Here is a 17231-nt window from a genome sequence, read left to right on the forward strand (position 1 = left end):
TCTAGCACATTTTCTGCTTAGTCCTACAGCAACCCGACCCTCCAGCACTCCCCACTTCCTGTGGGGAACAGCTCTTTCTAGGAAGGCCTTGCTGGGGCCTCATGTTCTTAAGGAGTGTGAAGGAAGTAAATACCAGTTGTATTTTACAAAGTGTTTCTGAGAAGGGTCTTACTATGTAGCCCCAGCTGGCCTAGAATTGAACCAGGCTAAGGTCAGACTCGCAGTTCCTGGGTGCTAGAGTACAGGTGTGTATCACTATGTCCTGCTAGGACACAGATTTGGATACAGAAACCCAGGAATGTGTACTAGGCATGACAGAGACACAGTTCAAAGCACTGTGACTGAAAAGGGTGCTCAGAGATGTCACAAGCTGCACGGGAGGCAGGCCTGACGCCGGCCCTCAGCCAGGACAATCTACTGTGTTTCTCCCGCATGCTGTCTGGTGGGATGGAGTCAGTTTGGAATGTATAGTGGCCACTTCATAGGCCATCAGCTCCAGGGCAGAAGCCCTGGGGAAAAGCTGCTGGCCCACGACTGGCCAGCCCTCCTGGGTTCTCACTGTCTTATTTGTTCACCTCTGTCAGGCAGAAGTGTCTTCTCCATGTCTCCATGGTCCCGTTTCCACAGAGCGAGGGGACGAAACTCCTGCTCCAGGACACAAGTTGTTCAGTTGCTCTTTTGCAACTGAGTCTGAGATGCTCTTCTCACAAAGTTAGAGCCTGGAGGCTTCCCTTGTTGTCTGAGCTCAAGGAAGGGAAGGGTCTACCTAGCTCCACGTCCTCAGTGTGGACACTTACAGGGCAGAGGTCACCTCTGCCACCACATCTCAATCCTTACAGAAAAGGACATGTCTACAGACATCAAATCATTTCCCTCCACATGTGTCCTGGGGCCCTCCCTGCTTTCCAGGTTAGGCTGCTGCATGTCCCAGCATGCTCAGCAGATGTGACAGTTCCACAAGCAAGAAGGCTCAAGAGATAACTGGACGGCAGAGCGTAACCTATCCGACTGAGAAACTGGACCCTCTTCTCGGCTCCCCGAAACCTTGTACAAGTGCTCTAGGAATAACTCTCTGCAGACTGTCTTAGCACATGCTCTTGTTAACTCAGACATTTTTCTGAGCCAGTTAAGATGGTCTCTCACTGTTGTCTGTCAGCCAGCTTGAGGTCAGGCTGGTATAAATCTATAAGTTACCTTGTCTCACTGCTCAGTCCTAACAGTGAATTAATTTTGTTTTTTGAGACAGGGTCTCACTGTGTAGCTCTGGCTGTTCTGGAACTCACTATGTAGACAAAGGTGGCCTGAAATTCACAGGGGTCCTCCTGCCTCTGCCTCCTGAGTTCTGGTGTACAGCACCTCAAGCAACTACTTCAGTTACATTATTAAGAGAACATATTAGTTTGGAATTCCTCCATGTTAGTTCATTCACAGGCTCCCTGTCTGCCTGGCAGTAGAACACTTTTTTTTTTAAACATGGGAAGGAAGTTTGTTGGGGGAAGGGGAGAAAGAGAGAGAGAGGGAGAAAGGGCGAGAGGGAGAGAGGGAGAGAGAGAGATCGATCTGCCCCTCAGAGAAACGGCAGAAGAGAGCTAGAACACTGCAATCTTCAGCGAAGTAAACTCTGCAGTGAGAGCAAGTTAAACTGCAGAATGACCTACCCTTCCCCGAGACACAAGGCTGGAAACAGCACCACACGGCATCTAGGACTGATTGATTTTTTTTTTTAAACTAAGGCACATGACGTTTAGAAATACTGAGGTACAAAACGCAAATTTCTGCATGAGATTTCTGAAGTACTCATTTGGAAAATGACGGTGAAAAATCATCTTCCAGAAGCTTCAGCTTTTAGCTTGTTTTTTCTTTTGGACCAGTTCAACCAGCAGCTTGTATCTAGCAATACAGTCTTCCTGTAGGAAGAAAAAAAGAGGTGATAACAGTTACTTCCATGGGTCAGTATCTCTGGTGTGGTCAGTTCACTGTGACCTAATTGCTGGCTAGTGCCCAGTCCTAATGACGAAGTCTTGTATTCATTTCATTTGGAACCTTCTGGATCATCCTGGGAAAGCCTAGCTGGCCCCAGGCAGACCTTGGCTGAGAAGATCTGCTGTAAGGCTGACCAAGGTGACGGTGCTGAGCATGGGGTGATAGTTGGGCGCTGTTTCGATGACAGTGCCTTCATCCCCACCTCAGCTTGGGACCTGCTCCCAGCACGGTAGCACCCACTACCTAAGCATATCTCATTTCAGAGATAACAAGAAATGTGGAACTTCCCTAGCACAAAAGATGACCAAGTCTTCCTCACACTCTCCCCATTCCCACCTGACACCCAAGCCAACAGGCTACAGATGGCAACCTCAGAACTCTTATGGCTGCCATCCCTTGCATGGAACTAAGCACAGACAAGACGGTGGAAAGGGTCTCACTATCCTTAGGTGGGCACTGTGTGTATTTCAGAAGCCATTCTGCTGGTTTCAATAATACTAATGTCATGCTATTGCAAGCATGTTAACTCGGGATCCGGGGCAAATGATGGCTGTTCTAAACAGGGTCCTTAATCTGGTGCCTGAGACGGGATGCGTGGCCATTCTTTTGGATTTCAGGGCAGCAGTGTTGGACTAGCCTCTTTTAGGGAGTGCCTCCCTACATCCCAACACTCCCCACCCACGCCGTTAAAGCATGAGCATAGCTGTGCCAGCCTTGGCATTCACCCTGAACAGCACAGTGTTGGTGTCCTGAGCTCTGAGCACGCAGGTGGCAAAGCATCTCCTGACAGGACCTGAGCTCCCATCAGTCAGGCTGGCAGCAGAGGGTCAGTGGGCAGCACCTGAAGCATTAGACCATATGCGACGCCTGTGGGACTCTGCGGCCCTGCTCCTCTCTCGTGGAAACAGGAAGGTTCCAATCCCCTTCTGGTGCTTTCATTTTGAGCAAAATTCAATTTATCACACATGTAAATGGCTGAGTATGATAGAAGTTGGAGAAACTCAGTGAAACAATTACTTCTGGAAACTGACTAGAGAGACCGGGAGAATTTGTGCTTCCTAAAGAGATCAACTGCTAATGGTTTATTCTCCTTCCCAGAGATCAGCTTCATCATCATAAAGTGGGTGACAGACAACTACACTGACGCATGCAGGGACATGCATGGCCACAAGCTAGGTTTTCCAACATAGAATTTCAATTAAAAAAAATAAGTATGTAAATGAGCATCCATGTGCCCAGAGGCTACTTTTGATTTCTCTGTGCTCCCTGTGCCTCACACCTGAGCACAGCCTGCAAGGAAGCTGTGCTGGGGAGAAAGGCTGGCTTTGGGAAGATCCAGGAGCTCCGTGAACGAGAGGGAAGCCAAGCGTGGCTCTCGGCAGGACTCTTCTGCTTGTATTTGAGAAGGGACGTATTAGCAGCTGCTTAGAGCAATAGCCAGTTATAAATGGTCTAAGTTCCAAGAGTCAGTTGAGTGTAAGAGACAAGTACAGCAACCCCACTTCAACACCAGCCTTTGGGTGGGGAGGTGCCACCACAGACTCCAAATTCTTGATGCTGCAGGACTGAGAGTTACCACAACAGTGTAGGGGTTGGCCCTACTCGCCCTTTGGGTTAGACTAGTCACAGGGCCAGAGAACCCCATGCTGCCTTCTGTGCAGCGTCAATCCTTTGCCAGCTCTGTTCCACTCAGACTGTCCTTCCTGAGCAGAATCAACGTTTCAGTAGGCTATCAGGTTACAGTGGGGAGTTTATGTTTAAAAATAAATAAATAAATCTATGTTTGTGTGTACATATACACACACACATCCTATATTACATATATGTAATAGAATATACATTACATTTATTTTGTTTGTGTGTACATATATGCAGATTTGTGCATATGTGGCTAGAGCACGAATGTGGAAGTTGGGATAACTTGAGGGAGTTGGTTCATTCTTTCCACGATGTGCATGCTAGGGACTGACCCGGTTATCAGGCTTGTAGGCAAGCACCCTTGTCCACCGAGCCATCTGGCCAGTCTGGATCTATTTTACAGGTGGCATTTCTTTGAGAGGAAAGGATAGCACCCTGACCCCATTTCTGCCTCAGCAGTGTGCAAATTCCCAAGAACAGAGGTTGAAGACAACTGAAACACAAGTCCTGCAGCCAGCGGGGCACGGAGAGGATGGGTGTAAGCAGGAGAGCAAGTATGGGTACAGCCACTTCAGAGGGGAGTCCCTTGTTACCCACCTTACTCTTAGATGGCACACATTTGGCTATTTTGTCCCAGCGGTCAGAGGCTCCTTTTGGGTATTGCTGTAAGGCCAGTTCCAGAAGTTTCTGCTGACTCTGAGTCCATGTCTCCTCTGCAGCACGGGTTCTTTCTCTTCTCTGGTTCTCTTCGTCACTGGATTCGTTTTGTTCTGATATATCAAAGTCTTTTTGCCTCTTTCCTCTCATCTTCTCCTCTGGCTCCACTCTGGTTACTACCTCAGCCATTTTGGCTGACTTCCGCCTCCGAGGCCGGACTTCTGTAGCCACAGTCTCCTGCTCACCCTCTGCAGTCTCTGGTCCCTCATCCTCCATGGCCCCTGCCGAGTCCTCCCGCTGGGTGATGATATCATCTGGCAAGGCTGTGGCTACCTTGATGGGCCTGGAATTCTGCACGTTCGACTTCAGTTCAGAGAGCCTGACCATTCCTAGGAAAGGGCCACGGAACACAGGAAAAACAGGCCATGGTGAACTCAGGCGACCAGCAGTGTCTACCACTTATACGCCAATGTGCCCCACATTTTACACACATTGCTTGCTTTACCTTTTACACTATTCACCCCAATCTTACACACGAGGGAAGAAAGCGGCAGAGATGGGAGTTAGACCTAGTTTGATTCCTTGTCTTTGTCCTTGTCAGTGCTCTGAGGAATTAAGGGTATATATATTCAGCTCTGATCAAAGAACAGGACTTTCTAGAGAAGGAAACCTGATACTCATTTCTACAATCTAGGTTTCATTAGTTCTATTAGTGTAATTATTTGCGCTGTGCCTCCCCTGTAGGTGAGCATACAGACACAGCATTCTAGCAACTCTCACTACTTTTTATTTACTGTGTGTTGATGGAGGCCAGGAGCACACCTCGTGGGACTTGGTTCATTCCTTCCACCATGTGGGTCGCAGGCCTGGTGGCAAATGTCTATACCTGCTAAGCCATCACCCAGCCCAAGGTGAATTGACCTTATTTTATTTTTGAGACATGTTTCTCTGGGTAGTCCTGACCGTCCTGGAACCCAGAAGTCCACCTGCCTCTTTCTGAAGGCATGTGGCTCTGGCTTCAAGGTGAAAGGATATTACTAAAAGGTTAAACCTTTTACCTTACAAAGGAAGACAGCCAAATAGAAACACATAAATGGGAACAAGTTGTGAACCTCAGTGATTAAACTGGCAAGGATGAGAGGCAGAGCAACCCACAACAGTGTGCACTGGAACACTGGCACTGGCAACAGGGGCTCTCATATGATGTTCTGCAGCACTATGACCCACTTTGTATGTCTCTAAGAAACCTTTTTAAAATCTCATTTAATTCTACTTAATTTAAGCTTCAGTTATTTTATTTTTGTGGGCATGTGTATGTATGGATGCTTGCACACGTGCCTATGGATGTGGAGACTACAGGTCATCACCAAGTGTCTTCCTCTAGAATCTCATTTTCTTCTTTTTCTGGACCCGGAGCTCACCAGTTCAGCTAGAATGGCCTGTCGGCAAGCCCAGGGGTCCTCTTGTCTTCCCCTTCCTAGCAGTGGGACTACAGGCACATGATGCTGTACCTCGCTTTGTCACATGGTGTAAAGGATGGAACTCAGGTTGTGAGGTAAGCACTTTACAGCTGAGCCGTCTTCCCAGCCCCAAGCTTTCATTACAAAAGCTAATTGTGGTACTGGTTACGACATTAGAGTGCATTTAGCCTTTCTGGAGGACAGTTTGTCAGATGTAGGTAAGCCTTAAAAATAAACTTACTTTAATTCATGGTCTATATCCATGTACCAATCAATAATGCCATTTAGTTATGAAACATACCAAAGGAAAAAAATCAATATAAAGAAAAAGGTAAAAATATTATCATATGTATGATATACATGTCTGTATGCCAGACATATGTGTGTGTGTGTGTCTGTATGTCAGTCTGCAAGCAGACAATGGCGACCAGCAGCATACTGTTTTATTGAGTGGACCAACTCTACCCAAGAACTATACAAAGGCTACTGGGATTGCAATTTTGTCCCATTTATTCATGCTCAAGGTGCTCACATGCACAAACACAGACACACAAACACATTTTCTCAAACGCAGGGTCTCATTTAACCCAGACAGGCTGTCAATTTGTAGTAACAGAGGCTTGTCTCCAAAGAACTGTGGTTAAAAGAACTACTTTGTATGCTTCACTCTGGAGAACAGTTTCCCAATTCTTTTCAGAGGACAGCTGGGTATGGTCATGCCTAGAGAACCATGCAGCTGCTCAGGAGGCAGACAGCAGGTCCCACGAAGATCATGGCAGTCTCTCCCTCTGACTGCAGCAGCTCTCCCACACCACATTCTATGGAGAAAGTTGTGAAATACCACTGCCACTCTCTGTCCCTGTGCCCAGACAAATCACTCGGTGAGAGAGGAAGCTGATTACAGTCTTTCCTAATGCTAGCACATCCTTTTTGAGGAGTTGGGATCCCCAGATATGCGAACACTATAAATCTTTAAACTTATTAAATACAAATTCTCAGCATTAACTGTGTGTGCAGGACCAGACTGATTTGGTGTCTATGACTAACCACAGAAACAGGATCAGGAGAGGTCTCTGGGCAAACTATCATCATTGATATCTAAAGGCATTATTATAAAAGGGATTAATTGCAAAGAAACTGTGTCAGATTAGTGATAAGGTAGATACTAACTCACTTGGGGAGAAAGTGACTTAATCTTTCAGTTGCTCGGATATATGAATAAGAATGGTAAGGTTGGAACTCACCCGGGGAGCAGGTGATTGAGTCCTTCAGTTCCTTGGCTTTGGTTGTCACCTGTTTAAAAATATAAAAAGCAAGACATCTTACTTTCCACATGTCTCGGAAACCGATTATTTTCATGCAAGGGCCACATGAAGGAACAAGTGTCATGGAAGTCATAAACAAAAAAGACTGAGGAAGCCTTGGGAATGTGCACTGTTGACTCCTGAGCGCAAATATAGGCAGTGTGTGCAATCAGAGTGTACCCAAACTGTCAGCCTTCTTCCTCTAGAATATTCAAAGCCAGGGAATGCTCATGTAGAGAGACCTCCTATTGAGAACATCTAAATACTCATATTTAGATGGTATATATATATATATATATATATATATATATATATATATATAATAAATGTGCTGAGATCCTCAGTTGTTATGGTTGTTGGACTGTTGGAGTAGTTGGTGTGCTCTTTCAAAGCAAGCACAATGTACCTGATCCCAGCTTTTCTATATGTGCATCTGTCCTTTAGCTATCTATCCCTTTGCAACTCCCAGTGAGGTCCAGTCCTCGCCTCACTAAATATGGCACTTCAGGCCAGTCTACTTATCAAGGAAAACAAGGCCCAAGAAATTAAATGTCTTGTTCTAAAATGCCCCTCTATAGCAGAATCAGAACCAAATCATTTCCCTAATTTCAGTGGCAGTGAATTATACTAGACAGCTTTAAACAGTTGTAAAATAGGTGTGCAAATGGACTAGTATTTTCCATTTTTGAGGCTTACACTTGTAAATCCCAGTACTTGGGAGGCCAGGGCATGAGAGTGACTGTACATTTCAGGCCATCCTGGGCTACAGAGTGAGGTCAAGGACAACCTGAGCTACAGTATAAGATCTTGTGTCAAGGGGCTGAAGAGATGGCTCAGCGGTTAAGAGCACTGACTGCTCTTCCAGAGGACCCGGGTTCGATTCCCAGCACCCACATGGCAGCTCACAACTGTCTGAAAATGCAGTTCCATGAGATCTGACACCTTCACACCAACAAACATAATAAAGTTAAGTAAATAAATAAAAAAAAAGTTTAAAAAAAAAAAGATCTTGTGTCAAAGCTATTTATATACCGAGTGAATTTAATAGGGGATTTGAAACTCTGAAATGTTAGAGGAAAGTGGGAAATCATTCAAGTACACATACAGGTAAGGAATTCTAAATAGAACTGTAATCACTCAGGAAATAATTCCGACAATTGGAAATGACATTTTGCCCAACAATGGAAACAATCAAGCTAAGAGAAAGCACACAGAATGGGAAGAAGTCTTTATTAATTTCATAGGTATCAGAGGAGTAAAATCTAGGATATACAAATAACTAAACAAAAGTAACGAAAATCGGAGCTGGGGGGCTGGATTGATGGCTCAGTAATTAAAAGCATGTACTGTTTTCCAGAGGATCTGAGTTTGATTTCTAGCACCCTCATCTCAGGTGGTTCACAACATATAACTTTAACTCCAGGATGATTTGACCCTTCTGGTTCGGGGGCACTTGCTTTCACAAGTGTGTGTGTGTACACACAGAGAGACATAATTAAAAATAATAAGACAAATAGAGCTGGAGAGAGAGAGCTTAGGTGGGAAAAAGAACACAAATGCATTCCAAGAAAACACACACACACAAATGGCTGAGTGAAATAAGAAAGTCAGTTCAGGATACGAAAAGAAAAACAGCCCCAAACAACTGCCTTAAATTAGAACCATAAAAATTAAAATGAAAAAAATTACCCCAGTATATCCCGTATCAACAACTAACAGTAAATTAACAGCCAAAAGCCAAATTTACTTATTAAAAAAGAAATAAAGGGGCTGGAGAGATGGCTCAGAGGTTAAGAGCACTGACTGCTCTTCCAGAGGTCCTGAGTTCAATTCCCAGCAACCACATGGTGGTTCACAACCATCTGTACTAAGATCCGTCGCCCTCCTCTGGTGAGCGGGCATACATGGAGGCAGAATGTTGTATACATAATAAATAAATCTTAAAAAATAATAAAAAAGAAATAAAAACCTTCTGCATTAATTACTATACAATACTCAGTGGAATTCTCATCATGCCAAAAAGAGTGATAAGTAATTGGCCTGCAATCTCATCATTTACTTGGAAGGCTGAAGCAGAATAACTACCACAAGTTTGTGGCAAGCTTGGAAAACATGATGAGTTCCAGCTCAGCCTAAGTTACAGAGGAAGACCCTATGTTAAAAAACAAACACACATACAAAAAAACACAAATCCCAAGAAACAAAGAAAAAAGAAAAAACTTTTAACTTAAGTGTGAATGCTATCTAGTAACATTAATATTTGCTTATTAATATATCATTACTGAAAGTTATTAGTCAAATGAGATAACATAAGTGTGAATGATATCCAATAACATTAATATTTTACATATTAATATGCAGTCATTGCAAGTTATAGATCAAATGAGCTAGTGACTCATCAAGCAAGAAGGATGCTCAGGCATTCTAAGGTGAAGTGGGTTTGAAGGTTGGGTGGTGGCAAAGGGCAGGACAGAGGAGAAGACAAGCTTGACACAGAGAACAGAGAAGGCAGGAGGCTAGCAGCACAGCGAAGAAATCAAAAGGTGAACCTTCATCATTTTTACAACTTCAGGGGCTATGCTGATGCTGAAAATAATACCAATATGTTGTTAAAATAACGTAAAACTATATTTTTAATTTACTGGTAACCATAGGCTTCTTGACTTTGAAAAAGCCACCAGCATAATACTGTTTAACTTCTCCCACTAGGTATCTTCTGTGCCAGTTCTCTGTGCTAGTTCTAGTTGTGTGACAAGATGCTGGGGTCTTACGGTCTGAACTCCTCTCTTCAGTGGTGTGCCTTACACAGGTCTTATATTACTCTTTGCATTAATTACAAAAGCTAAATCTAGCCACCTGGCTTTTGTTTTGCTGCCTACCTGGACCTTTTCTAAACAAGCAGTAAATTCCACTTGGTCTATTATCATAAACAGAATGTGAGAGATTAGTGACTGGCAGAACAACAGGGTCGGCTTACAGCCTTTCAGGCAAGAGAATATTACTTCAGGAGCAAGAAATCTGAAGCTCCCTGACCTCAACTTAGAAGCCTGCAGTTAATAATCACATTAAAGGTGGTTTTACATGCCAGACAGTTTTTGTTTCCTTTGTTGTTTTTACAATTTGAGCATCCTTTGTGGTTACTAAGATTATATGCCAAAAGCACGTAATTAACATTTAAAATATTTAAGCCCCAATAAATTGGCCTTACAGTTTACCTGAGTTAAAAAAATATGTAAAAATTTTTTAAACTAAAATACTGCTTGTACTTATCCACAGCATAATTTAATACTTTAATTATGACAAGTAATATACTGATTCTTTTTTAAACTGAGGAATAAAAATAGGACGTTTACTAAAATCTAACAATCTAAATCAAGAGCCATACAGACCCCAGCACAGCCACACTCACACCTTTCCCTGTAAAAGGTCAATTGTTACTGGAAGGGAAGCAGCCAGCCTGAAGCTACATTTAGAAGGGAGCCAGGTCAAACAGCAGCTGCGCAGACCTGGGGCCGGCGGCCAGATTAGGTCAGTGGATAGGGTAAGAGGAGATGGTTTCTCTTCCACAATCAAATACACAACAAATCTAATGAACATTGCAAGCCAAAAAGAAGTATAAGTGACCTTTTTAAAGTGTGATTAACTTTCACTTAACAGTCTACTAAAGGAATGGTACCAGCTGAAACCACTTCAGCTACTTTAGTCTGGCTCACAAGTCATTCTTGGGCATCATTGAAACAAGTCTGCTGGGGATCTGGAGAGACAGTGCAGCAGTTAAGAACACTGGCTGCTCTTCAGAGGACTTGGGTTAAATTCCAGTACCGATATGGCAACTCACATCTTTTTCCATCTCCAGTCCCAAGGGATCTGTTGTCCTCTTCTAGATTCCTTGGGGACCAGGCATCCATGAATCTGGTGCACAGACATATATGGGCAAAATACCCATACATATAAAATAATAAGTAAACTAAAAAAATCAATGCTACAATATGACCAACACAAATTATTTGTGTATGAAATTGTCAAAGAATAAACACAAATTATTTTTTTAAAAAAAGTTAGCTGTCTTCATGTTGCAGAATTGCTCACATTGCCACTCTGCTGTGCCAATAAAGTTTACCTTGAATCAGAGGGTAGAGCTAGCTTCTAGCTGACCTAATCATCTTTGGCTGCCTTGTACACACCCCTATTCCATACTTGTGTTAATGCAGATATGTATGTTACCTTTAAAATTTGGTTATTTTTTCAGAACAAAAGAATCGGATGTTAATAAAGACAAAACAAATAGCCTAAGTAATTTAGCCGCTTAGATCTGTTGCAGTTTCCCCAAGACTCTACATCTAGAATTTAAAAGCTGCTAAGATGGCCCAGCCTCACTGCTCCAGCCAGGTCTTCAGATGACCGCTATACTTTCCGATCACACAGAGACTGACAACAAACGATGCAGTCAGCTCTCCCAGGACTTGTTTTCCCCAGTTTTCTCAGGGTACCCTAAAAATGTCATTGCCTTCAGACAATGGGAAGCAGCTTAGAAAATATGACACCCACATTCCTAAGAGATGGGGTTGGTGGTTTTTGTCATCATTTAGGGTGGTTGGTTGCAAATTGTTGCTGGTCATGATGAGGGAGGAAACTAAGCAAGGGAGTTGGGATTCAAGGATCTCTTTCTGAAAGGGAAAAGGGGTATAAGGGAAAGGATAGAATAAAGGATACACAAAAGGTGACTGCCAAACTTTGCTAAGATAAGATAGGACAGTCCTTCAAAATTCCTGCTTCACATAAGTCAGTCAGATATTCTAGGCCTGTAGGCCAAAGATGGATGCCCCGACATTGTAGAGGAACCTCAGTCCAGGTAGCCAGCTATCTCTATCATTTCTATAGTTTTGAAAGTTGTTTGCCCTGCACTTCCAGTTTACTCACATAAGAGATGTACAGTTTATAAGGTTGAGAAATGTAAAAGTGTAAGTTGTTTATCTAAAAAGATATTTTTAGGATGAAAATACAAGTTATAACAAAAAGTATTTTCGGTATAAAAGTTTGGACTCACTAAGATAGGACAGATAATACAGTACTTTTTCCAAATCTGACAAATACAAATGAACTGAAAATTGTAAATGTAATTCTTACCTGATTATTGTTCTTATTGTATAGTTTTTCCTGTGTTATAGTTACACCCTTTCCTTTTTATTTAGACAAAAAGAGGAAAATGTTGTGGAATATTTGTTTACACTCTGTAGAAGAGGTGTTGTTATGATTGACTTAATAAAGAGTGGGTTTGCAGAAGAGATAGGTAGGATTTCTAGGGAGAGAGAGAAAGAAAAGAAGTCTAGGTGCGTGGATTATGTGAGGGATGCCTGGAGACTCTGAAGAAGTCACATACACAGTACAGAGCAAAGGTAACCGAGTCACGTGACAGAACAAAAACAAGTTAATTTGAGTTAATCAAGCTGGCTGGGGACAAGCATATGCTAAAGAGCAGACTTTCATAATTCATAATTAATTTTTATACCCACATTTTTTAAAAAAGAGAATGTTTCTGTCTCTCTCTGCTTACTGAAATGCACAGTGAAGCTGTGTAGTAAATTAAATAGTGACACAGGAGAAAAGTTACAATGGCATGTGGGAGGCCATGGAAGTTTAGTTCTATTAACTATTTAAGGTACTTTTGATTTTGTGAAAACAGAATACATCATGCAGCGTGTACAAACACATACTCAAAAAGTCACAGTTAACTACTTCATACTAAAAAGTATTGCAGACATAAAATCAGCCTCTCCACGAAATCAGTAAAACACACAATATAAATCTGCAAAAGTTAAAAAAAAATGCTACTCCTATAAACTAAGAATAGAATTAATTCTGCGAGGCTCTGCTGGTGACACTCCGGAAAACTCCAGCATTTATCAGTCTTCGTTCTTTACTACATTTATTTGTTTGCTTGCTTGTTTTTGTTTTTTGAGACAGGGTTTCTCTGTGTTAACAGTTCTGGCTGTCCTGGAACTCACAGGGATCCACCTGCCTCTGTCTCCAGAGGACTGGATTAAAGGCCTGTGCTGTCATTCTTTGCCTCTTAAGAAGATACGAATTAGCATACTATTTTCCTTTATACAATCAAATTAAAAGTTTGGGGCTCTTTAAAATAGTATTTTTAGAATGTTTAAAAATTATTTTAGCAATTTAAAAAATATAATGTCTAAAATATCAGTAACCTTGGAATGTTTTTTAATGTGGTTAGTTATAACACTCCTTACAAAATACCTTAAAATGAGAAGATGAAATCCATATTCCAGCAGAGCTCTTAGAAGAAAAGGAATTCCTATGGTTCTCCAAGAGCTAATCACAGAAATGATATGTTACTAGATAATAGCTTTTGTCCCTTGATCACACTTAAAAATATTTATGTAATGTAAACTCAGTGCAAATGCTAACCAAAAGGAAAAGAGGAATAAAAAAAAATTGACAGTACTTCTTAAATATATATGTTTGTTATGTTTGTTTCTAAATAAAAAAATAAAAAGTTTACTCTAGATAATAAGTTATAGCAATTATAACAAATCTCATTGTTTTGGTAGTTGTATTTTACTACTGTGCTCATTAAAATGTGTGCTCATTGTAAAGAAGACCTAAAGGCATGCTAAGATAATTAAAGAGGAAATTTAAATCTTTGCTTTTAACAACTCTAGAAGAACTTTTAATCTTATAGGATGTATTTAAAAGAAATTTAGTAAAGGGTATTACCATGCTTTACACAAATATCAGTTTGATAACTGAGACAGGAGAGTTCCTTTCTCACTTCTAATTAGATGTTTGAAGACCTGGCACATGTTAGGTGCCCTATTGTAGATTCCCGAATGAAAACATCTAACTTGCTATGTCAAAAGGTCCCCGGTCAGTACTTTGTCTTCTAGGTGTTGGGTATGGTCATTCACACATATACACCAAAATGAATGGTCAGAAACATTCCATCTGCATGAAGACTAGAGCTTAGTTCATTAACCCAAACCACCTGTCTAAATACATGAACAATCTGTATATCAGTGTTAAGACTGAAATATCACCTCTCTAATTCTGATCAGTTTGAAAACTGTTTTTGCCACGATTAAAGGGTCAGTATAAACACAGAACCTAACGCTGTTTCCTATGATTAGGTTTCAGTAGTTTAAGTTTCTGAATACTACAATTCTTCACACAGCTGTTATACTGCAGAGCAGGGGATGGACGCACATCTGCTTCTTGCTTATTTCATTAATGGTTCACTCCCAGGTCCTTTCTCCACAGATAACCCAGGACCCATCTAAGTCTGTCTTCTGCATAGTTGGGTTGTTCTGGTTTGTCACTCCCCATACAATGCAAATATCAGTGAACTCACATCTGTCACAGATCGACCCAATTCATGGGCAATCTTTTCCCATCGACCTGGGGTCCCTCCTGGGAACTTAACCATACTTCTTGTCAGCTGGTTTAGGTCCTCTTCTGTCCATTCAGGTGCCTGTAAGACATTAAAGGAAAAAAATAATTGGAAAAATGCTTACTAAAACATTAACAAGCCTGTGAAACAATTATTGGCAGAACCCTTTCTACAATGACCAATAGTACTAAACATGTATTTAAGTTTAGTCAAAGTCTGAGGCAGCATCTTTATTGGCAAAATGGAGTCCCAGCAGTCTTTGCAAGATTTTTATATGCATATAAGAAAATGGAAGTACTACATAATGCAAAACCAAGTTTTGGAGATACTTTTAAAAAGACCAATTTTACATTAAAGTAAAAAACCATTATCAAAGCCTTTAAGAAACTCTTGCCACAAAATGGAGTACTGCTCATACAACTCACATAATATGGCTAGCAAAATTTTGAAGTAAAAAATACTATAAAAGAAAACAAAACAGCTCTTAGATGTATACATGAAAATCTGAATAGATTGAGCATTGAGAATCAGAACCGTGCAAGGATATATTTCTCGCTCATTCTATGTAACAATAGCAGCATTCAATTTTAGAATTGTTGAATTTGCCAAATGCTAGCATTCTGTAAAACTTGAGAACAAGTAAAACCTTACACCAAGAAACTCTTACACCAAGATGTGAACTGTCCAGTCCATGTAAAGTTTTTAATAGTTGGAACAGTGAAAGATTACAAAGATTATGAAACTGTACAAAAATTCTAGCAGCAACACATTCCTGAGTTTCACTACTAATGACAACCAATGGTCAAAACCTAACATTGAGTAAAGAAACATAAATCACTGTTGGATAAGAAAAAAAAATCAATATGACAACTATATTCTAGTAAAGTTTTTAATAGTTGGAACAGTGAAAGATTACAAAGATTATGAAACTGTACAAAAATTCTAGCAGCAACATATTCCTGAGTTTCACTACTAATGACAACCAATGGTCAAAACCTAAAATTGAGTAAAGAAACATAAATCACTGTTGGGTAAGAAAAAAAAAATCAATATGACAACTATATTCTAGGCAGTAGCCACTATGGCATTAAACAATGGGAGATGAAGGAAGCCCACCTCATTTTCCTTTAATTAAAAAGAAAGAGAAGCGGGGCGGGGGTAGTGGGAGAAAAATCTTAGAAACAAATACCTTTCCTAACCACCATTTCTGATAATGAACAGGCATACATCAGGAGGTTTGCATTACAGAACCATCAGCACAGAACAACAGTTAGAGGTGAGTGACCCCAGGGACTATCTCCATAGCTCCAGCAAAGCCGCTCCCTGACACTAATCCTCCCTGTCATTCTCCCACTGTGCTCTAAGCACACTGACATCCGCCTGCCTCACTGCAAGCCTAACGGGGCCCTTCCTGACTTTTTACTGTCTTCCCCAATCAATGGTTCAAGCATGCTCTTTTCACCATGTCCAAATGGCAGCTTCACTCATAATCAAAGTGCACTGCCCCTGTTAAAGGGCTTTCCGAAAGCCTTTCCTATTTGCATTCATTTGCAAAGCAAACTACTTTTATTCACTTTGTTCTGCTATCAGGAATGTTCCCTGAAGCAGATAAATTGGCATAAATACAACCTGCCACTTAAGAGTCAGTAAATAATAGCCAATAGTGGGGAGGATTTTATCAATCATTCTATTTTGTATCCACTAAGGGCTGAGAGCCTCGAACATATTCATCAGTGCAGCCCCTACAATACATGCATAAACTCACTAAGATAAAAAGGTAGTCTACACTGGGTCTGGCTAGAATTTCTTTGATATTTAATGAAGATCAGAAATTTAACTCTCTGTATCACTTAAGCTAAAAATTACATGGCAGGGTTTTCCTTTCTTTTTGCCTTATTTAAGGAAAAATGAGTTATTTAGATATCATTTAGAGGAACAAATTAGATTTTCAAAGAAAATACTATGCTCATCATTAAAATCCAAAGCTCTAATAAGTATACAAAATGCAAAAGCTTGAGGAGAATTTAAATATAAGCTGGAAGTGCAAAATCAAGTCATGAAGAACATTAAGATCCTCACTGAAACAGACTCAGACCAGAATCAAACTAGTGAAGTGTTCTTCAGAGCACAGAAAATCACCTGATGTCTACATTAGTTTTAACAGAAATCTGTGCAAAACTTCTATTTTTAATGGACTGGTTTTCTGAAAACTTACCTATATCAATGGTTGACATTAAAAACCAATCAGATTTTCATTTCTTGTTAATGAGTCTAGCACTACTGTTTCCCTGGGAAGGCGACAGTTTATTTAAATCAAATACCTGTACTGAGAATCTGGAAAAAAAAAAAAAATCACTGACTGCCTCAGCAAACTTCCTTTTAGTTTTAGTTATTTCACGGCCATGATTTTTACGACTATTGTTAAAAGATGGGTAATAATAATAACTCGTGGGCTGAAATCTGAGTGTGGCCTTTGAGCTGCTCATTATCCCCTCTCCCACAGCTGTAAGGCACTTTGGTGAATGTGTAATTCCTCAGCAATAGTTAGTGGTGTCTTTAGAAGGGACAGAGCCCACTGTGATCCAGCTACTGCAGCAGTCATAAGGGTGGCCGTGGTGTGAATGTATTCTCCCTGTTCTAATACAGAGCCAACTGTAGCTGTGAAAGTCAAATGAATGCATAAGCATACTGCTTTGCCACTTAAAACCATGTGTGTCCAATATTACTGAAACACTGGGCCAAAAATTCATGGCTGCAGTAAAGTAATGGAAGATACCACAT

At 41.0% G+C, this 17231-nt stretch overlaps 1 protein-coding gene across 2 annotated transcripts in view; it reads right to left on the reverse strand.

The window, feature by feature from the left end:
* Positions 1-1705: 1705 nt before the first annotated feature.
* Dnajc1 (DnaJ heat shock protein family (Hsp40) member C1) overlaps positions 1706-17231 on the reverse strand; it is a 166570-nt gene continuing 151044 nt past the window's right edge. Inside the window, exons 9-13 of one of the 2 annotated variants that reach the window (XM_041630837.1) lie at positions 14412-14531; positions 13301-13375; positions 6983-7031; positions 4219-4667; positions 1706-1907 (exon numbers count right to left, since the gene is read on the reverse strand). In XM_041630837.1, the coding sequence (XP_041486771.1) occupies positions 1839-1907; positions 4219-4667; positions 6983-7031; positions 13301-13375; positions 14412-14531 (762 nt within the window). In that variant the 3' untranslated portion in view covers positions 1706-1838. The remainder of the gene's footprint in view (positions 1908-4218; positions 4668-6982; positions 7032-13300; positions 13376-14411; positions 14532-17231) is intronic. The other variant, XM_041630838.1, reaches the window with a different exon arrangement.

Source organism: Microtus oregoni, unplaced genomic scaffold (genome assembly GCF_018167655.1).
Source record: "Microtus oregoni isolate MIOR12 unplaced genomic scaffold, Mior012 000035F_ref0000213, whole genome shotgun sequence".
NCBI lineage: Eukaryota > Metazoa > Chordata > Mammalia > Rodentia > Cricetidae > Microtus > Microtus oregoni.